General features: G+C 48.3%; 7 protein-coding genes across 7 annotated transcripts; 5 read left to right on the top strand and 2 right to left on the bottom strand.

The window, feature by feature from the left end:
* The first annotated feature begins 278 nt into the window (after positions 1–278).
* F5B22DRAFT_590305 (major facilitator superfamily domain-containing protein) lies at positions 279–3349 on the top strand. Its single transcript, XM_047973797.1, has 8 exons — positions 279–792; positions 894–970; positions 1043–1269; positions 1340–1363; positions 1447–1518; positions 1583–2092; positions 2176–2333; positions 2415–3349. The coding sequence occupies exons 1-8, from the start codon at positions 502–504 to the stop codon at positions 2814–2816; spliced, it is 1761 nt and encodes a 586-aa protein (XP_047834883.1). The 5' UTR covers positions 279–501; the 3' UTR covers positions 2817–3349.
* On the top strand, positions 3228–5512 carry F5B22DRAFT_345572 (meiotically up-regulated gene 113-domain-containing protein). Its single transcript, XM_047970930.1, has one exon. It carries the CDS (start codon positions 3640–3642, stop codon positions 4951–4953), a length of 1314 nt encoding a protein of 437 aa, XP_047834882.1. The 5' UTR covers positions 3228–3639; the 3' UTR covers positions 4954–5512.
* A 413-nt stretch (positions 5513–5925) lies between these two features.
* Positions 5926–8694, top strand: F5B22DRAFT_590286 (S-adenosyl-L-methionine-dependent methyltransferase). The gene is made up of 10 exons (XM_047973796.1): positions 5926–6808; positions 6865–6893; positions 6964–7046; positions 7109–7131; positions 7190–7208; positions 7268–7363; positions 7420–7446; positions 7506–7566; positions 7635–8186; positions 8264–8694. Exons 1-10 carry the CDS (start codon positions 6650–6652, stop codon positions 8301–8303), a joined length of 1089 nt encoding a protein of 362 aa, XP_047834881.1. The 5' UTR covers positions 5926–6649; the 3' UTR covers positions 8304–8694.
* Positions 8695–10655, top strand: F5B22DRAFT_590284 (dienelactone hydrolase). The gene is made up of 3 exons (XM_047973795.1): positions 8695–9672; positions 9784–9935; positions 10106–10655. The coding sequence occupies exons 1-3, from the start codon at positions 9342–9344 to the stop codon at positions 10367–10369; spliced, it is 747 nt and encodes a 248-aa protein (XP_047834880.1). The 5' UTR covers positions 8695–9341; the 3' UTR covers positions 10370–10655.
* Positions 10656–12139: 1484 nt separating this feature from the next.
* Positions 12140–15665, bottom strand: F5B22DRAFT_590281 (Retinoic acid induced 16-like protein-domain-containing protein). The gene is made up of 4 exons (XM_047973794.1): positions 15484–15665; positions 15268–15381; positions 14256–15193; positions 12140–14209 (listed from the first exon to the last, which is right to left on the bottom strand). The coding sequence occupies exons 1-4, from the start codon at positions 15490–15492 to the stop codon at positions 12361–12363; spliced, it is 2910 nt and encodes a 969-aa protein (XP_047834879.1). The 5' UTR covers positions 15493–15665; the 3' UTR covers positions 12140–12360.
* A 242-nt stretch (positions 15666–15907) lies between these two features.
* Positions 15908–19440, bottom strand: F5B22DRAFT_590275 (L-Aspartase-like protein). Its single transcript, XM_047973793.1, has 21 exons — positions 18924–19440; positions 18853–18864; positions 18623–18803; positions 18530–18573; positions 18409–18427; positions 18317–18342; positions 18182–18239; positions 18073–18088; positions 17948–17961; positions 17897–17900; positions 17643–17718; positions 17576–17595; positions 17335–17453; positions 17136–17178; positions 16966–17053; positions 16875–16908; positions 16639–16778; positions 16496–16536; positions 16378–16435; positions 16223–16314; positions 15908–16144 (listed from the first exon to the last, which is right to left on the bottom strand). The coding sequence occupies exons 1-21, from the start codon at positions 19236–19238 to the stop codon at positions 16021–16023; spliced, it is 1524 nt and encodes a 507-aa protein (XP_047834878.1). The 5' UTR covers positions 19239–19440; the 3' UTR covers positions 15908–16020.
* Positions 19441–19947: 507 nt separating this feature from the next.
* On the top strand, positions 19948–21247 carry F5B22DRAFT_658343 (uncharacterized protein; the record flags this gene model as incomplete). Its single annotated transcript, XM_047980116.1, has 1 exon — positions 19948–21247. Exon 1 carries the CDS (start codon positions 20489–20491, stop codon positions 21245–21247), a length of 759 nt encoding a protein of 252 aa, XP_047834877.1. The 5' UTR covers positions 19948–20488.
* Between the last annotated feature and the right edge of the window lie 270 nt (positions 21248–21517).

The following is a 21517-nucleotide window of genomic DNA, read 5'->3' as shown; positions in this document are numbered from 1 at the left end:
TGCATCTATGCGCGTGAATGATGCCGTTAAGGATCGGGACTGTATAATAGGTAGTTGCAGAGACTCCTAACCTAGGAAGGCCATTTTGCAAAACAAACAGGTGTTATATACCAGTATGTGAATTTATCATATAGTGATTGGATCTCTGTGTACGAGTAGGTGCATCATGTAGTAAGTATGGGTAATATCGCTAAGTAATACCAGGTATGTGGGTATTTTATATAGAATTGGATAGGCTTTTGCCGGATTTCGGATTCTTTAGCCCCCCGTCCTGTCCCATGACAACTTAGCAACATATAATCAAACAAAAAGGGGATTTAAATATTAAGTAAACACCCCACGAGGCTCTTCAGGAAGTAGGCACAGAAAGAATCAAGTAGATAAATAGTACTACTGTATGGTCAATCCAATATCCCCTATACAGTAAAGATCCTTGTATATCTACAGCACAACCGACCTCTTGCCTCTGATCGTACGACGACGCATTGCCTAAAACTACACATGGAAACCGAGCAGTCAACGCCCGCGCTGGAGGGCGAACTTTCGAAGAAGGATGCTCAAGTACAAGATATAACAAAAGAGTCCGACTCCTCGTCCCACACATCGACGGCGGTAGAAGAGTTGGCCGAAAAGAAGCAACCTGAAGTCACCACATCGCCGCCTCAGTCTCAAGAGCCCAAGGAGGGCGAGGCCTTGAATGACTACCTCACGGGTTTCAACTTGTTTGCTCTGCTCTTCAGCACAGGACTGACATTCTTTACGTTGCTGCTAGACAACTCCATCATCAGCACGGTGCGTGGCAGAACTTTGCCTTAGCAGGCTGCCTAGCCGAAACCCCTATTGTGCTACGATCATGTCTCGCTGGCCAGACTCACTGACCTGGCAAGTTATAGGCCGTCCCGAAGATCACAAGTGAATTCCATAGCCTACCTGATGTAGGATGGTATGCGGGCGCATATCAACTTACCAGGTATGCCCTTCGACAACATCTGCCCTACCCACGGTAGAGCTGTGACCAGGTGGTTATTAACGCTTGCTGCAGTGCGGTATTGCAGCCACTGACGGGAAAGCTGTACACGTTTTTCCCGACGAAGTGGACATTCCTCGTCTTCTTCTTTGTCTTCGAGATCGGATCGCTGCTTTGTGCCCTAGCCACGTCGTCGCCTTTCTTCATCGTTGGCCGTGCTGTCGCCGGGCTCGGTGTCTCCGGCTTGCAGAATGGATCTTTAAGTATTGTTGCTGGTGCAGTCCCCCTTGAGAAGAGAGCGTGTAAGCTTTAGCCTGCAAAACAAAAAAAACGTGCGAGGTCTCCGAGAGAAACTGACATTCTGGTTTGTAGTTTATCTTGGCATATTGATTGGAAGTACGTTCACTCAACGACATCAACTGAAATGGATTTTAATGCGCAGGAGAATGCATGGCTGACTCAAGACCCAACCTTTACAGCTGGCCAGCTGGGCTTAGTCATTGGCCCATTAATAGGTGGCTTGTTCACGGAATATGTGTCTTGGCGCTGGTGTAAGTCGTGTTCTGAGCCCTCAACCTATCCTACCTCTACGCATGCTGATGAGCTATGCCACAGGCTTCTGGATCAACCTCCCGATCGGCGCCATCTCAGGGGTGCTTCTTGCGTTGATACGATGTCCAGAGCAACTCCACAAGGAGCCCTTTTCGCTTGCTCTTGTCCGACGTGTCCTTCCACAGCTCGATTCTATCGGCTTCATCTTATTCGCGCCAGCAGCCACGTTATTGCTGCTAGCCCTCCAATTTGGCTCCGGGGAGACGTATGCGTGGGATTCTAGTGTCGTCATTGGGTTGTTTGTAGGCTCCGGCGTCTCAGCCATCTTCTTCCTGGTGTGGGAGTGGAAAGCGGGCGACGTGGCTATCATCCCCTTTTCGATGGTTAAGACTAGAATCGTGTGGACGAGCACTGTGCAATATGTCTCGCTGATCGCGGCCATCTTCGTTGGCACCCAATTCTTTCCGATCTATTTCCAAGCTGTCAAGGGCGTAGGACCTGTGCTAAGCGGCGTTTACCTGCTTCCAAGCATCCTGTCGCAGATTGTCTTCGTCGTCTTCTCCGGAGGTTTGAGTAAGTTAAGCCCACTGATCGTTATTGCAAGCGAGCGAGTAGTATATTACTCTCTTGGGCGGATATTAACTTACGCTTGGCAGTCTCCAAAGTCGGTTACTATCTTCCTTTTGCCATATTAGCTGGCGTCGGGGCTACTGTAGCAGCCGGATTAATCTCGACCTGGGATGCAAATACTTCTACCGGCATGTGGATTGGTTACCAAATAGTTTACGGCATCAGAGGATGTGGCATACAGCTCGTAAGTGTTATTGTACCCCCCCCCCTCCTTTTTCTATCTCACCAACTGCTTGAGTAGTCGGCTAACTCGTGAAACGCATAGGCCGTAGTGGCGATTCAGAATGCGCTGCCGGCAAAGCAGAGCCAACTCGGCATCTCCTTCCTTGTATTTGCCCAGACTTTCTCAGCCGCTGTTTTGGTTGTGGTTGGAAACACCGTCTTCACGCAGACATTGATCAGCGAAACTCTTAGGCTCGTGCCCTCCATCAGCCCAGCCGAGGTTCTACAAGCAGGCGGAAGTGCAGAAGCTATACGAAAGCTAGCTCTTCCCGGGACGCCAGAACTCGCGGCGCTATTGCAAGCCTTCTCGAATTCTTTCGATACTGTTTGCTATCTCATGGTTGCACTGGCTGGCATAAGCATTTTGGCCTCTTTCGGAATGGGATGGGTCGATGTACGAAAGACAAAACCAGAGGCAAAGACCGAGGCTCCGGTCGAAGTATAGATATGTGTTTTACAGAGGTATATAATTTCTTTTTCATTTTTATTTATTTATCTAAATTCGTTAGAAGGATTATGCATCCATTAGACGGCTGATAGATTCTTGCGACTTTGCACATTGTTCAAGAAGGATTCGGCGCATTGAGGGTTTGGATTCACATGGGCGGTTGAACCTCTTTTACCTGGTGCAGTGTATTAGATAGATACAAGTGCCTACATAGACAACCCATATATTTTACATGTAACAATAATAATATCATAACAATAGCCATGATAGGTAGCAATTAATGATTGACTTTCTCCTAGCTGTATTAAAACTCAGTTACCTACTCTGATTCCAATGGCTTTGCTCCTAGTTGGCAAGGCAGTTGAGTTGATTGTGGCCATGCAAGTACATGTACATCTACCTAGGTAGGTACGGTAGTACAGTCCCACACCACTCTCCACGCCCCACTACTCAGCCCCAGAACAGGGCAATCAATCAGAGCTGTTGAGCCACAATGCCTACTTAGGTACCTAGGTAGGTACCTATTCAGCACTTTCAACCTCGAGTTGGTAGCCGCCCCTGAGCCTTCGACGATGGCTGCCTCCGAGGCCCAGCCCCATCGCAGGGCGCAAATGATATCGACTCGTTCACAACTCCTTCCCTTCATGGCCACGTCAGTACAGACTACTAGGTAGATATATATATGGAGTCCCCTTGGCTTTGCGGCGGCATAGGGTAGCCTCTCTTAGGCCGTGATCCGGCCTTCGTTACTTGCGTATGTGTTATAGCGCCATCGTTCCGCTTCGCGAGACGCAACAGACGAAGACGTTGAGCGAAGACGATGCCATTCATTCCTAATACTCCCGAATCATTGATCGGCCGGTCAGATTCCAAGAACCCTGCTACAACCTGTCGAGGTATCACTGCTGGTGGCCGCCCTTGTCGCCGCCCGCTCGCTGCCAGTCCCGGCGCCTCGCCTGCTGCTTCTCCTTTCGCCTCACCGAGTCGAGTAAATTACCTTCGTGTTGACGACCCAAGCGACCCCGGTTTATATTGCTGGCAACACAAGGATCAAGCGACTTCCTCTGCGAGATCCAGTCCCGGTCCCGCATCTCGCACCAAGCTTACCACTGTACGGCAAGAGAGCTTTGAGAGTCTCGTCGGTCGACTCGGTATTGTCGAGGCCGAACGCAACGGCCGGGCACAACATAAACAGCCCACGAAATCCTCGAGACACAAGAAGAATGAGAAGATTTCGCAAACTGTCGACACAAGCATCCCACATGCCCCAAAGCATACAAAGAAGGTACAGAAGCAGGTTGCGTTTTGCTGCTGTTTCACGATTCCAGTGTACGAAGAAGAGCGACCTTCAAGGCCAAAACCAAGACCGATTCAAAATGGGTCATCAAAGCCCAGCCCCAGCGTTGCGAAACTCCCTTCTAATCATCACCTGACGCCGTCTTTCACCAGCCAGCGGCCCAGCCTCGCTACGTCAAATCAGCCATCCGCACAATCCGGCATGTCGCAGACTTCCCAATATCTTTCTATTATCCCGGATACTGTGCAGCCGGAAACTGCTGCAGATCTCTTGAAGGAGCTTTCCAAGCCGTACGCGCAGACGGACGAGCCTGGCTATATCTATATATTCTGGTTAACGCCCGAATCTCAGCCGTCTACGCCTGCGGCGGAAGTGGCGAGGAACCTGCTGGCCCCCCCTACACGCCCCGATATGCGACATCGCCGAACCAGCGATGTGCTGCAGTCATTCGCTACCCAGTCAGGCCAAGCGGGAGCATCAAGTAAAAAGATCCTCCTCAAGATTGGAAGAGCTTCTAACGTTCAACGAAGATTAAACGAATGGCAACGGCAGTGCGGGTATAACCTGTCGCTCATCCGGTATTATCCGTATGTATCGTCGAATCAGCCCTCGACACCGCGCAAGATGCCACATAGCCACAAAGTTGAGCGGCTGATTCACATTGAACTCGAAGGTCAGGGACTTAGAGTTCACAACAAGGTGAATTGTGATGCCTGTGGACGGAACCACAGGGAGTGGTTTGAGGTAGAGGCTACCAGGTCTGGCATCAACATGGTCGATGAGATAGTCAGACGATGGTCAGACTGGGACGAAGGGAAACCCCAGAGGTTTCAATGAATGGAGCCCATGTGTTTATGATGGTACGATGTAACGATACTGGTATTAATAAGACATTGGTACTGCAAGGTAGGTGTTCATGAGACACACAGACATCGATTTTCTTGTTGTTTGGTCTCAGTTGTTCTGTGAGACTTACTACCACTTCACCAAGGCCTTAATTAAACTGCGCCCGATTACGTCAATGATGGCTCCCCTTTGTACCCATGCGTAGCTCATATCCGGCGGTCTGGATCGTGGCGCGCTGGCTATCGCCACCTTTGGTTGTTTCCAGTCCCCGGTATATGGGAAAGGGTTGTATCACACGAAAAGCCAAGCAGACGTATAACGCCAAGATCTAAACAGCCACAAGGGTACACAAGTGTTACCACGCCTATGTAGAGGAGAGGGGCGGGAATAAGCTTAATCTGAATAGACTTGCAGTTTGCTAACCTACCTAGTTCTATTCATATTCAGGTACTTATGTAGGTAGGTAGGCAGGTAAGGCATTTTGTGGATATGCACTGGATTACGGCAAGTTGCACTGAATCCTAGCCGTCGTCATCGTCGACCTACCCTCTCGGCCTCTCGGATTACATTACGTACATCCAGCAGTAATTACTCTGGTACCGGTATACCTACGACAAAAATAAACCTACATCGCTGCTTACTGGTTGGATCCACCGCGGGCCGAGTCGCAAACATGGCCATTGGGCTGAGAGACCTTTGTGCAACAGAGGCGTCGGTATTGGTAGCGAATTAGGCAGAATCCCCTACGGCGTACGTACATTAGCTCAGCTGAAGAACGGCCTTAGGCACTGATATCGGCAGAAGTTTCTATATCGCGCACGACTATTAAGCTCGTCTACGGTAGTCCCCCCTAACGCCAAGCAGAGGCCGAGCTCTGGGATGCCATTGCTTAGCCGTTCATTCGTCAAGCTTTTTGCTGTACTTGTACCGAGGATGCAGGCTACGACCAACCTAGTGCCAAAAAAAAAAAAAAAAAAAAAAAAAAAGACATCGGAGCTGAGATCAAAACGGCCCTGCATTTGGGGGCAGAATTAGGACTTTTCGCCATGTGGTACTAGGTAGCTCTCCCAGCCTTGGCTGTACTAGTCTAGTAGATGCTTCCTACCTGCCTACGTTCTAGTGTAAGTACAGCAGTGTAGCAGGAGTAACATATCTTGAGAAGCGAGCAACAAGGGGATGATCCTCCGTCCCCCGCCTGTCACCCTCCCACACCATATGCTCCCACTCTGCTCCCACATATCGAAGTAGGTATGTAGGTATAGGTAGGTATATGTACGTACGGATATGGAGTAGGTAGCGTAGGTACTATCAGTGCAGGCTATTTTCATACTACTCTCCCCATGCTGCTCTTGTGACTTTTGTTTCCTGGATCCTTCTTTCACGCAAAATGGCAGCTCTTGAATTTTATATGTAGACGTGTTGATTTTTTCCGTTTTCCCCATTTTTCCCTAGTTTCCCTCTGATTTCCCCAATAGGGGCGCCGACGCGTATACGTCTGGTCACCTCGCGTATACTTCGATCGCAATCGGCTTTCACCTTCGCCCTGTTCAGTCTGTGACACATCGTATATTGGCGGTTGTAGAGCTTAGAGGGGCGACTAAGGGGGTTCGCAATCGGTCATTGCACGGCATAGCGAACAATTCCGACTCACTAGTGTGCACGATTAACAACATAAAAATACACCATCATGGAGAGTACTGAAGACGGCCCAAGCCAGCTCGCTGCCGAGCTCAAGTCACAATCGCATCCGGCTAGGAACATGGAAATGGCAATTGAGCATGATCGGATATCGTGGGGAGGCGGCAGTGCACCTTCGCTCCCATCTATTGATGATGACCCTCACTCAGTCAGTCATGAAGATGTCGTGGGCAAAGTACACCCCAGCTGATACACGACTTCTAGGATGCCATGAGCATAACGGATAGTGTCAAGTGAGACAACTCTAATCACTACAAGGCACACATGCAGCATCGGCGTTTGCTAACCTTGGTGGGTGGCCAGATCGTCCACCATGTCCTTAGATCCGACGTTGTATCACTTCATTGAAGAAAATGGCCGGACCTATCATAAATATAAGCAAGGGAGTAAGGTCTTGCCACCACCACCACCACCACCACCATCACAGCGTGACTAACCATTCGGCTAGGATATTTCTTGCCGAATGATTCGGTGCGCTTCTGAAGTAAAATGTTACTCTCCGCATTCTAGAAAACTAACGCCTACCCAGGCAGAACAGGAACGGCTTGGTACACCTCACATTTATTCGCTTTACCACATGACTAGCACTTGACTGATGGCTACGTAGATCTACAACATCAGCTTTTCTGTATCACAATAGGAAGCAAGCTGAATCTATGTCCACTTCCAAAAACGCCCAAAAGAGTACTGGACATTGCCACAGGTTGGACTCGCCCCTCTATTTATTCTCGCGGGTTGACTATTGCTAATACCATGCAGGCACTGGAATATGGGCAATAGAATTTGGTGCGTGAGATCGGTGAACGCAGTACAAGTTAATATATGCAGTCTGACATGATACACAGCTTCTCAATACCCCGATACCGAGGTCATCGGCACAGACCTTAGCCCTATCCAACCTCATTAGTGCGCTACCTTCAGTGTTGTCCAGTTCAATGCATCACCTAGCACCAGTAGCTAACGAAAATATTCAGTTTGCCCGAGAACTGTAGATTCGAAATAGACGATGCGGAAGACGATTGGACGTATAACGAACCTTTCTCGTTTATCCATGGCCGCGCACTGATGAGTTGTTTCGACGACCCAAGTCGCGTCGTCAAGCAAGCGTACGAGAACCTCGAGCCCGGCGGATTCATCGAGTTCCAAGATGCACTATTCCCCATGTATTGGGTCGGCGAACCTGTCAAGGAGTCGGCGCTCTATCGGTGGAACGAGCTCCTTATGGAGGGTGTTCGGAGGATCGGACGGTCGTGGAGCAACGTGGTCAACTATCCGCGGTACTTTGAGGAAGCCGGGTTCGTGAACATTGTCGATCGACGGTTCTACTGGCCGACTTCCCCCTGGGCCAAGGGCAAGTATTTCAAGACGGTCGCCATGTACTTTCAGGAAGACATGATCTCGGGAATGGAAGCGATCAGTATGAAGGTGCTGCAAGCCACAGGCATGTCGCCCCAGGAGATCAAGGACTTCTGCGAGGAGGTTAAGAGGGACTTTAGGGATACTAACTTGCATGCATACCTCACCGTGTAAGTTGGACGCCCACCTCCCTCCGCAACATAGGGGAAATGATTTCCAACAAGATATAGTGGCTAACAATGTGCAGATCGTACATCTATGCGCAGAAACCCCTAGATAATCCGTAGTCATGTGCTTAGATGAAATAGATGCGCTTTTACAATGATAGCGATGATGCGGCCATATTTAAGTAGGTACTTTATATGAAATTAGACACAGACAACGGCTCACATAGATACTATCTTCTGCACCACCCAAGTCAGCCCACTGCCGAAAGACTTAATCGTGAATACCTTTTCTAGGCTACTCGTATGCAACAAAACACGTAAACTAGTTTTGTTTACCACATTCTATAGCATTAATGCTGGATTCGTTAGAGAAACTCGAGTTCTTGAGATCGGTTGGCCGGCTATGAATACTCCACCTGGAAGGATTGCTTATTCCCTAGGGCAGCCTAGCTTTGAATGTGGTGGACTTTCCCGCCCGGACATAACGGAATTATTACGCTTTCATTTCCATGCCTACTTTTTTCCTTGATCGCAACTCGGAAAATACCGCTACCCTGTCGCTGTCAACGGTGAGGGGCCATCCGTTGACGATGTACACGTACCTTGATCTACTCGGTACCGAGTACTGTGTCTCAAAGCCAATGCAGCGTGATTGGTGAAGAAATCCGGGACTGTCGCAAAAATCGGAACCGCGTCGGAAACGGCACGGACCCTAGAGATTCTGCGAAGACCGAGTGCCAGTGGGGTTCCTAACGGCGTAACTCAGTTTCTCAGAGTCGGGAGGGGTTGCGTCAGCTACGGGACCGAACTCTGCTTATCCATCATTGGCGCGCTGGCTTCATTTTCCCTATGTCCGTGATTGACGGAGGGGTTCAATGCACACACAGGCTTACTAAACACGATAATGTTGCCCATCTCTGGATATGTCTCGATATTCGTCGAGAAGGGTGTAGTTGCAACCATGGCCGTGGAATCCAAGCTGAAAAGTGAGACTATATAAGTACTATCTATAATCTCGCTTGCCGATAGAAAGCTGTCTTCCACTCTCAGCCTCACTCTTCCCCCGCATTCATCATCTTACCTCTAGGGTCTCTTATCCGAAGCCGGCTATCATTCTACCTAGGTCCTCAGAGCCTCGGGAATATATTAGTAGAAATAATGTCTTTTACCTCGTGTTGTCTTAAGACCTTCACGTGGGGTGGCACACCCACCGGTAAGGAGGTCAAGCTAGCCAACAACGACGCCTATGTCACGGGCGACAACAAGGACGCTGCCGTCCTCATTATCCACGACATTTTTGGCTGGAAGTACCCCAACGTGCGCCTGCTCGCCGACCACTATGCGCGCGAGGCCAACGTCACCGTCTATGTGCCTGACTTCTTCGACGGCTGGGTCGTCGACTGGTCCCTCGTCGAGACTAACCAGTTCGATAAGATAGATTTGGCTGCCCTGGCTGCTGAGAACTCTCGCGAGATCCGAGGCCCCGAGAGTAAGTGAAAAACACTGCGTCCCCTTCATTATACGATCGCATGTCGTAGATCGACATCTTTATAAACCCATCTCACTCGTTTTAATAATGGCTAACCGCTCCACATCACAGTGGTAGCATGTGCAAAGGCCCTGAAGAGCGAACACGGCTTCAAGCGTCTAGCTTCCATCGGCTTCTGCTACGGCGGCTGGGGCGTCTGCTATCTCGCCTCGAAGGAGCGCGGCGAGAAGCTCGTGGACACTGTCACCATGGCCCACCCCTCAGTAAGTATTCCTTGAAGCCATTTTACTTCTTATATAGTACAGGGCAACTAGCGGGGGTAAATTTCTCCCTTGAGGGAGGACACCAGAACGTCCCCGGGACCAAAAAGAACTCCTCAAACCCCTAGATATCATTACCTAAAAGAGTAACTACTGACTCTAGCAAACTTTAGTGGCTCGTCGAAGAAGACATCGCCAATCTCACCGTGCCTGTTCAGATCTTGGCCCCTGAGTTCGACCAGGCTTTCACCCCAGAGTTGAAGTCGTACACGTTCAAGACGCTGCTGGAGCTGAACCTGCCGTTCAACTACGTGCACTACCCTGGCATTGTCCACGGCGCCCTTGTCCGGGGAAGTGACGAGGTGCCCAAGGAAAGAGAAGCCATGGCGGCGGCGAAGAACTCTGCTGTTACTTGGTTCAAGCAACAATTGCATTAGGCTAGCTGGCTGTTTTCGGCTGCCTTGGGGATTAACTGTTAGAGTCTTGTGATTTTAAGACGGCAATTGGGATCGGATATACCTAGAGTAAAATAGTCAAGGGCTCCTTCTGGTCGAGCCCATGGTATTTATAAAATAAGACACAAATATCGTTAAATATCGCTACAAGCCTTGTAACCGATAATTAGATCGCGGCCGCAGTCAATCAAAACTGTACAGCTATGCCCTGAAGTGTGCGATTGATATCACCATAGGTTACGGAAGATGTGAGAATGAGTGCTTGTCCGTCATTGCTTATGTGTGTTACATATGTCGATACCCCTTCCTGAAAGAAAATACGTAACTGCTTTATGAAATTTGGGTTGTATGTCTGCCTCAGGGGAACGAATGATTAGTCCATGACGTAAGGCCCATCATTTAAATCCGTTTTCTGCTCATCCCGGGGCCCGTAGCAGGATATTCTCTCCGATCTCACTTTCCCACCTTTCCCTCAAGCTTGTGCGTCTTATCGGTACAACACCGTACACCGTTCCAAGTTCGTAGATGAACTCAGGGAGAAATTGACACGATTGTTGTCTGAACGCTTCGCTTGACTCATAATGAGTTTTCACAGAGATGTGTACTAGAATCCCAGAAAACGTAACTTCAGAAGGGATTGGACAGTGACCCATGAACCAATGTTATTCGCTCATAATCAGTACGTGCCGTGCAAATATATCCTGATTCCGATTCGCGTTTGCAAATCCCTGCTTGATACCAGCTAATGGTGTGGAAGTCGTGTAAGCGTAGGTCGTCTCGCCGATTTATCGCCCCCCTCCCCACACGGAAACCTCTTGCTGGTCCATGATGGAATAAGATGACATGTATGGTTTTTCTTTGGATACTGCTCCATCCTACATATTCAATGATTATGCATTTTCTCTTCTGGTTCTGGTATGCGTAGCCGAGGCGTGTCGGGGTGCTATTTTGGCGTAAGCACTGAATTGTTACGAAGAGCTATTGTAAGGTGAAGCCGTTCTCGATGGCTGCCTTCGCTTGGGTCATTGTAAAATGGCCTCTGTCTCGCTCCTACTAACAGTTGTTCAGCATAATATGCTATCACTCATAGCAAATAAGAATTCTGACGTACTTGTAGGACGACGCATGTGGTCAGGATTACGAAATGGGGAGCCATGGAAATCTGAATAGGTCGACGAAGGGAATCCCAAGAAGGGCTTGGCCCAGAAGCTGAAGTATGATGGCAAGAATCAAGAAGAAGACGATGCACATGTTGAACTTTGTCATTCGTAGAGGTCGGCTGTTCTTGGCGGGAAATCAAACGGGTCAGGCAAGTTCTTATACTTCATCGCCCTTAGGCTAACGGCTAGAGGTAGTCTCGAAATTCATCTACGCACGTGTAGGTTGGGGAATAGGCTAGATTGTCAAGTGGTCGGTCAAAGCGCAGTGTTTTCTCGCTCTTTGATGTCCAGTTGCATGTGAATCAACTTACGTAGAAGTTTCTGGCTATGTGACACTAGATCACCGAAAGCCAACGATGGGATGTGAGAAAAGGTCAATTTTGGAAGGACAAGAGAACCAGTGATCTTGTACACAAGACAGTCTGTTACAAGACATCCTGGAAAACAAAGAAAATTCCCATCAATCTGTGAATGAGCTTTGGGACCGCTTTGGCATACTCTTCACCCAATGGATTTATCGAAAGTCATGGAACACACTTCACATACCTAAGCTTGACAACCAATACAGCAAGCTTCTCGAAAGCCATGATTATCAAGACTGAGAATATGGCCTGGTAAGGTCAGAGCCATGTTATCAAAATATTACTAATAACTGTCTAAGTACCTATGACAAATTTGTGATTACAAGCAATTTTCTGCATGAGCAGAAATCTCAACGCCGTAACCATGCCAGTAAAAACGATGTCTTGGACATGGATTTACGTGCCCGAAACAACTCGGTCTAGGTGTAATTAAAACATGCTAAACAGCGGCTTATGCGAATCTCACCTCGTTGAACAGACCAGCTCGTACTTGAATTAGGCTAGCAAGTTCGAGGAGGAAGGATTGGTATATAATAATATTGGTCAAAATGTGCGACACGGAAGCTTCCTTCTCCTTCAGTGCTTGTAGCTCGGGGTTTTCCTCGATTTCGTCTTCTTCAGCCGCGACCTGGGCTTCGGTTGGGTCAATATCATCCTCGACTTCCTCTTCTTTGTTTTCATCATCTAAACTCTCGCTTCTACTTGTCTTTTTTCGGTTGAAATCGAGAAGTATTGGCTCCACATTGAGCTTGGGTAGGCCGATCCTTTTGGACAGAATTCCTTGGTCCACGGCGGCAAAGGCAGCAACCTGGCTTGCCACAGGACTGCCATTGCCACCTATACCCGATCCATCGTGACTGCTGGGGGAGAATGATCTGCCCGAGCCTGATTTACCAGGGCTTTTCCTTGGACTTTTCCCGGGACTGTTATAATTCAGTGGAAACTCCTTTGGGGGCACTGGTATAGGTCTGGATGTTGGCGTTGTGGCCCGGTGGCCTGCTGATTTCGTGGATCCATTGCCAGAGCTACGCGCAGCCTCGTTGCGTCCACGGGGACTCCCTGATCGACTTGGAGTGCTTAATTCGGAGAGTATCCTCTGAAACCCCCCCAGGGCACTAGGTCTGACGGGCGAAGCTGGTCTTGACCCTCCACGGCTCGATGTGTCGACAGCCGCAGCTCCTGCAGCAGACGTGGTTGGCGCATTCTGCTCGTTGGGTACTATGGCATCGGCTGTTTGGAAGGCTTCGCGACGCTGCTGCATAAGCTCGTCAAATCTTGGGATCGACTCTCGAAAAGCTACAACTTGGTCTGCAAGCGCTTCCAGAACTCGTAAGATTCGAGGGAGGCTTGAGGATTGCCACCTTGGTCTTCGACGACATCTACTAATCGCTTGTAGCTTTTCAAGCTCTTTAACTGCGCTTGCAGACGGGTCCGGAATAGGAGAGGAGGGTTCATCTGGATTATCGTCAAACACATATGTCCTGGGGTGACGCAAAAGCCAGCCTTCTATCGCGATGTATCCGCAAACTGCTAAATCCAAAACGGCTTCGGTAGCCGATAGATTGACTTCAATGGGGTTAATAAAAAACTGTTCCATGATATCAAGTAAATTGTGCAGGAGGGGGTCTTCGGGACTCAGCGTATGTGGCGGCACATCGCGAGGTGCCCCGGGCAGACTATCAGGTATGGCAGGCAATTTGTGATTGTGGGTTGACACTTTTGGAGCCACAAGCTTCAGAGAGCAGGGATGACCCTCTACCCGAGTCATAGTGTCCTTGAGGATGTTGTCATAAATTTCGTCAAAATTATCTTGACCACCTATTGTACTAGCTAGCGTCATGAGGAATTCGACCTCTTGTTGATGAGCACCCATAGTCCTATGGGAGATGTTTCGGTCAATTCCTTGGGTGTGTAGAAGCGTCACGATAGCGTAGCGATGATGCCGCTTAAGAATCGTTGCTACGAGCTGTATTGTGACACACACGGTTTGGTCATTTTCAGATTTGAGGCACGCATGGATCAAATCAACCAAATTGAATAGCAATGGAGAATAACTCGACTCCATCTTCGATGCCATCATAGTCGCTAGATCCATGGACTTTCGTTTTCTAGCAGCACTCACGGCAGGCTCAGAATAGTTGCGTGCAGATGAATCCGTATCCGGAAGGGCTAGCAGATAATGAAGAATTAAATTAATCATATCGGGATGATCCAGCGACTCTAAAATGCGGCGTAGATAGGTGAGAACGGCCACTGATGAACCTCCGTCCACATCGGAGGACTCCAGAAGCGATGGGTATCTATGAGTGTTAGTACTCGCTCGCGAGGATGACACTGGGAACTGACAAAAGTTGCTGCAAGAAAATAATCTGGAAGTGCTCAAGAAGAGTAGATTTGACCTCGACAGATCGGCAATGGTTGAGTACGTCCTGCCAAAATAAGAGGTGAGATAAGAACGTATCCATGTGTAGCTGATAGTCAGGGCTGCATGAGCTGACAATCTCAAATGTTGTCACTGGGTGTTCATAGTCAGAGAAGGCAAGAGCAGGCGGCAGGCCCTGGGGAGGGTGATCGATGACGAGCTTCCGGCTAAGCTGGCTATACAAGGCGCCTAAGCCGGTTGCCATGAGTGTCGAAAGGTCGCTTTCGACAATCCATTGCTCGAGCTCCACGGAGTTGGAAGCTGCTTCAATAATGTATAGGAGTCCTGTTCGTGCGAAATCGCCTACTTTGCCCTCATGATGGATATAATCCATGAGAAGATAGAATAGGGGGAAATCCTGCTTCTGCGTTCTACCAGCGAACTTCTCCCTCTCATCCTTAAACTTATCGTCTTGGGTCCCAGCACTTGTGTGGACCTTGAACCAAGCGGGCAAGATCTCGGGCTCCAGCCTGATCTTGGTGGTAATGTTGAAAGCCAATTCGACAACTTTGACTTCGGTTTCCAAGCCTAAGCGTATACTATTGGCACCAGTGATGCGGACCAGCAGGTTGGTTAAGCTCGCGGAGAACGCATCGTTCTCCACGAATGACTCTTCTTCACTTTCAATAAGGCTGGCAAAGAAGAGCACGGCTTCCTTAATAATCCACTCATTGTACGAGGTAGTGGCTATCTTGGCGATGGGGATATATATCTGCTTTGTGGCAGCGAAGGAGATACACGGGTGTGGCAACGGTCGGCGTGATTCTTCAGCAAGGATGTTGGAAAGTTCCTGGAGACGGACCTCGAGGACTTCGGCAGCGTCGACATCGCGGGCGAGGTTGGAACAGTTTCGCCAGACGTGCTAAGTCACGAAGGTGTATTAGCAGACTGTGACGAAAGTCGACAAAGGCCGACGAGATGTCAGGGGGACAATACCAGCAGCTGACTATATTCCTTCTCGAAACGCTGGCGGCGCCTAATGGGGTCCCTTGCGGCATCCCTCGCAGAGTGTTTCGAGGATAACGGCGTGTTCGCTATGAGGCGCGACCACTGGGACAAGACATTCATTTCGTCAGCAAGTGGTTTCTAGGAACGGGATCTAGAAGTAAGCCTGAAGAGGGCGAGACGGCGAGAGGGACTGATTAAACTGACAAAATCCATTGCGGCTCGAAAGACGTCTCATCTCTGCAGGCTATCCGGATGAGGAGGTAGGTAGATATCGAAGGAACGGGCTGCCAGACGTGGCACACGGGCACTGCACAGCTCTGTGTTGCGCCCGGACGCATGAATCTATCCAAGCCTGGTGTTTGAGATGATTCCTCAGAATGATTAGCCGGGAATGGCCAGGCTAGGGCTACCCATGCAGTTTCTCATGCGGTAGGTACCTACCTATCTACGTACCTAGGTAGGTACTTACCTAATTAAGCAAGTATCTTATCTGGGTACCTAGGTAGGTAGTTCTCCCTTGGCATGGTCTGGGGGTTAGGTGCCTGCTATCTGCTTACCGGTAGCGCAGCCACTAAGTGCTACAGCACTGGCATGCACCTATCTACAGCCAGCAGTAGACATAGTCCGGTTATGTGATCAAATATTAAATTTTCTAACAATTATATATATATAACTAGTTACGCTTTTTCTTTTGTTTCCCCTCATAATCATATTCTACGCTCCAGATATGCGTCTCCCAACTTAAACATTCAGCTCTGCTGTGGTAGTTTCCGTGATGTACCTCATGTACGGCACTAGCTTTAACTCCACAGGTCCTCCGGCACCGCAATATTTCTCCACGATCTCAACGCTCCGGCCAGTATAGCTAGGAAATGGGTTAGTCTGTGATTGTTCATGCAGCGTTGAGGTTATAGAAGGAACTGGAAGGGAAGAAGCTCCGTACAGTGAAGGATCCAGCATGCCATCCAGCTCGCCCCAGATTGGCTTGAAGAATTCATTGCTCTTAATGCGCGCGACGAGGTCATTGGCCTTACCCTACAATAGAAATTCAGCATTAGTCAATAAGTCCTCAGGGGTGGTGAAACATAGTTTCCATACCTCGTTCTTGACGACACTTCCTGCTTCGTGCGAGAGGACGCGGATCTCTTCATGAGCACTGGTAAAAGTCAGTCTGGTGTTCCATGCAACCTTCCATGCACGATTGAAAATTACTGACTCTTGTCTTGATGCCCCTTTGGCCACGAGCTTCATGATTATCTGCATAGTTTGTCAATAGAGATCATCTGAAGCTGGACTCGAAGGAATGGCTGAGTGCTTTTCCGCTCGACAATGGAGTGCACGGTGAAATTTTTAACTTACACTTTCGGTAATCATAAATGGCAGCTCTTCAAGTACACGACTTTGGATTCGCTTCGGGTATACTACCAGTCCATCTGTAATATTATCGAGACCAAGAAGGATAGCCTCAGCCAGCAAGAACATATCTGGTATATCCATTCCTACAAGAGGCAGTTAGCGGACTACTTGAGACATAAATATATCTGATGCATGTCGAAGTGCTCAGAAGGAGAAGAGATGGGTCTGAGAAAACTTACTGCGAATAGCCGAGTCGTCGAGCGTCCTTTCGGCCTGTAATCTAGCGTGAGCCTCTGCGATCTATGAAATGCAGTGTTAACGTTGATTTACCCATTGGTCCGAAAGCGTGTTTGCGAAATTAGCAGGTTTCGACATCAATTCACGTGCTAACGAATACACTCTCTCTGAGCGCATAGGACTTTAACCAAGTGTCAGTACACCCTAGTGCGGAAACCAGACGGAAGGGATGAGTCGATTCCAGTGAACCCGTATTAACTTACTTGCGCTTGTAGGCCATCGCCGAAGACCCTATCTGATTTTGTTCTAGAGAGGTGAAAATCAGCTACAGTTTTCTGAGACACGTAGAATATTGTCTTCAAAGATTCTCGGACTAAAGAAGTGCATAGGCGCGACCGATACTAGAGGCTCTCTCCATATGAAACGAGAAAGCATGTAATCAGATAGTCAATATGTACTTACCAAAGGGTTCCTCAATCTCCTTCCAGTTGGCAAGATGACGAATGTCACCGCAAATCTTTTGTGCAGTAGCGCCAAGACCCGAGACAGCATTGGCGATTATTAAGTCTACTTTGCGTGTACTTTGGAGTTGATGTTAGTATATATGTGGAATTCATCGCTGACCGTACTTCAATCACATTGATGTGAATAAGTGAATACTCGCAAAGGAGAATAAAGAATATAAATGAAGCAATCGTCTTACTATGTTTGGGTTGAAATGTCCTACACAAGTTAGAGAAGCTCATTTCCAATACTGTTTATGAACTTACATAGCAACTTGGAAACCCAAGCTTCGTGCATAATAGCGCATTAAGTTGGTCGCATTTGGAGGAGTCGCCTTGGAAGCTATGAACAAGTTAGTATATCAGGTCTTTCGCTCGTGTGAGCTTCCTCATCGTTGCCATAGGCGATGCCCAATAACTTACATCTCTGTCATACGTTAGCAGACCGCGTCGGATGATATGGCTGAGTTCAAGTCTCCTCATAGAGAAAAGTCTCTTACTGCATAGGTGTTAGCCAATATATCTAATAGATGATTTGGAAGACGAGGATTTTAATAAAGCAGTCTCGTACCCTAAGAAGGAGGCTCTGCGCGACAACAAGAATTAGTACAATCGACATCAAGATTCCTTCAACGTGATCATTGCAGAATAGACTAGCTATAAGTCTGCTAGAGGGGAGCGAGAGAAGATTTCGTACTGCGTTCCGGTTGTTCCTGGGCTGTGTCAGATATCTGGCTTATTGATGATGGCTATCAAATTGGCTACTGATGCACTGAAAGAGGGTATAAGAGTCTCCGATAACATACCTTGAGCACCGCGAAATTTGAGATCATTTCGCACTTGTTCGATAGCGCGAATATCGAACTGTACGGTTGGTCAGAATAATTCAAAAAGGTCGCTCACGATAAACAGGTTGTCCGAAGGGCGATGCGTTGACATACCATTAGGTCTTGTACCCATTGGGCGGCTGCTTAGGTGTTAGGATCGACCTTTGCAGCATGTTACAGTCCCTCGTAGAGCAATCAGAACTCACCTCGCTTCCCAACAGTGATCTAAGGTAGAAGTTACTATGTGATTGCTGACACTTAAAGGTAGCCGCACAGTGCTGGCCAGATAATCTATCAGAGTAGCTGTGGAGGAACTAGGAGACATACCAATTGTGCTGGTTGAAGGTGGGTGTAGGCAAGTGTTGGTTCCTCTTCAAAGATATTAGTATCTAACATTCAAGACAACATGATCGAGTTTACCTTTCCACTGCATGGCAAAGTTTGACAGATTCCAGATGACTTTAGCCAGTCTGTTGAGCAGAATATCTAAAGCATCCCGCATGATGACCAACTCGGCGTTGTCGGTCACAAAGCAACTCGTTGCGCCATAGTGAATTATGCCCGCCGCAGCGGGCGCAACGATGCCGAATGCGTGGACATGCTAGACTCTCATCAGTCCGGGCAGAAAGTATACGGACGAAGCAGCTCACAGCCATGACATCCTGGGACACCACACGTTAATACAATACGTCAATTGACGATTTCAAGTCAATAGACTCACATGCCGACGCTTCTTCTCTTCAATCCGGGCGATCTCAAAATCCGAGTCGGTGACATAGAGATGAGATCTCATCTCATCTAAGGCCTCGAGGCTGATGGCATCGATTCCCAGGGCTCTTTCGCTCTCAGCTAGAGCCAACCAGAGCTTACGCCATATACCTATCCTTGATCGTTGACTGAACAGCTCAGACATAGCGGCGCTACAGTAGCGGCGGGTTAGGACCGTCTGGTAGGCATCATACTGGTTGCTGCCTTGGGCTTTGATACGCTCAAGCTCCCCCTTGACGTCCTGCAATTGCTTCTCTTTATCCGTCATGGCAAACACTGTCGAAAATGCCAACCAGCCGAGGAAGTAAAGAATACAGGAGGGGAAGAAAAAGAGAAATTCGACTCTCGTCGTCGGTTTCGGACGTGTGGAAGGTTCTCTACGGTGTGGTGTCTGTCAGACGTCGTTACACTGCTAGTGGGTAAAAAAAGATTCGAGAATAAAAGCGATGCAATGCGCCAGTGTGTGCCTCCCTAGTCTAGCACGTGCTGCTTCCATGGCCGGCATCGCAGTTGACGCCGCTATGGACGCAGCGCTGCGAATGCGCACCAATCAATGCGTTCGAAGTAGGTACAGCCCTGGTTTGCCTTGAACCTGCCTTGAATACCCCTCGGTGGGGTCTGGAGGGGCCCTGGTAGGCAGGTACTAGTAGGTACTAGTAGGTACCTAGAGCGTCTGCGGGGCTCACGCTGCGGGGTCCTGTTGGGGTCTGATCGTCCTGGCCGAGCTGGCTTACAGCACACACTAGGTAAGTAAGTACTTACTTAGGGAAGTCAGTATCAATGATAAAGTATCTAAGTACCCAGGTAGGCACGATGTTATCCCACTAGACCAATGAGGCTGCCTAAGACTACCTGATCAGGTACTTCGTACCTACTCGAGCTACTCTCTAACCGACCTAGCTTACCCTTCGAATCTGCCAAGAGAAGTTTCTGTCGATCAGAGCTCTAGACTACATACTATGTACATACCGGTATTCTCTGAATATCATAAAGTTTCATGAAGGGGTTTAACAAGGCATGTGCATAGCCGTAAGCGATCTGGATGTTCGGCCGGACGAGGGTATAACATCGCGATCCCACACAGTAATACGTGCGCTTTGATTTCAAGCCATTGAGTTTTGAGATTCCTTTGTGATTCACCTCAATCTATAACTCTATCTCTCTTGTTCTCTTGCTCAAACTAAGGGGAGCTCAAAGAGCTAAATTCGGCTGAACAATAACATCAAAGAAAATCATATTCATCTGATTTAAACAATGACATTTTACATAGCACTTGTTCATGAACAGTTACACTGAATTCTTTAGAACGCCATCAAACATTGATCCAATTTCATCACTAGCCAAATTCCTAAAAGAAGACTGTGTAGAACAATGAGGTGGTTGGAATTAGGATGACTACGATATATAGAGAGGCCAATGCTAGGAAAGTAGGTTCATTCCAGTGCTCACAACTCAGCTGCGCTGAAGCTACCCACTATTGCCTTATCTTACTACTAATCTTTATTCACCTCATTCATCATGAGGTACGGTCAAAACGGGGCCAACAACCTCGGTCAATACCGAGTCGGCGGTTTGGGCCACGGCTCTGGCAGCAGCAGCTTCAATCGAAACGTCACGGGAACGGGCTACAAAGGGAGAAACTTCGACCCCAACTTTCACAGTCGAAGAAACGAAGGCAGAGAATCGGGTTATAAGGGCAAAAACTTTGACCCAAATTATTACAACCGGCGGGGTCTAGGCGTTGATACGATCAACAATTTTGTTCGAAACAATCTTGGCCAGCGAAACAGTAGAGAGGGCTATCAAGGGAGGAATTTCAACCCAAACTATCAGAACCGTGGCGACAGAGGGCCCCAAAACCCCTTTCACCAAAGTCACCCTGGCCATATAGACCGGTGTCAGTGTACAGCTCTTCCCCTGCTTTTTCTATCAAACTTTTCCGAGAAAGTCCTTCACACATTACAAGCAGACCGAGACGGGGACCAGAACATGTGCTATTGCGGGCAACCAGGAGGAGCGCAGTGTTTTCACACGATTACAGAGCTTTATCAAAACAGTTTGGTAAATGCAGCGGAGCTACAAACCGAGCTCATTAAACTCTTGGAATTTCTCATGTCTGATAATGAGAAAGATCAGGCATATATTCGCGGAGCCCTAGGCCTGTTCTTAAAAGATAACCCAGACAGCATTCTCGAAAACGTGGTGGAAGCCATGGGTGCAGTCCACATCGCGGAAACCGAGGACCCAGAGAATGATCTGAATGAATTTTCTCTATAATTAGATACAAAAAATAATATTGTTGAAAACATTTATATTGTTAACTGTGACAACTGAAATGTTAAATTATACATGGCTCGGTAAATAATCCCTTAGATAGGTGAATACCTGTTACACGCGTACAAGCTTCACAAGCTGTACTTGCTGACTATGTGTTACACGTGTAACCTCTGTGCTAGCTGAATATGCAGTTCGCCTTGCACTTCGGCCGTACGAAGGACCATTGCAGGCTGTTCATGATCTTTCAAGACATGCAGGCAATATTGGGCA

Source organism: Xylaria bambusicola (genome assembly GCF_022495145.1).
Source record: "Xylaria bambusicola strain CBS 139988 unplaced genomic scaffold F5B22scaffold_4, whole genome shotgun sequence".
In the NCBI taxonomy this organism is placed as follows: Eukaryota; Fungi; Ascomycota; class Sordariomycetes; order Xylariales; family Xylariaceae; genus Xylaria; species Xylaria bambusicola.
Note: the sequence above shows the minus strand (reverse complement) of the source record. Positions and strands in the feature narration are given on the sequence as shown.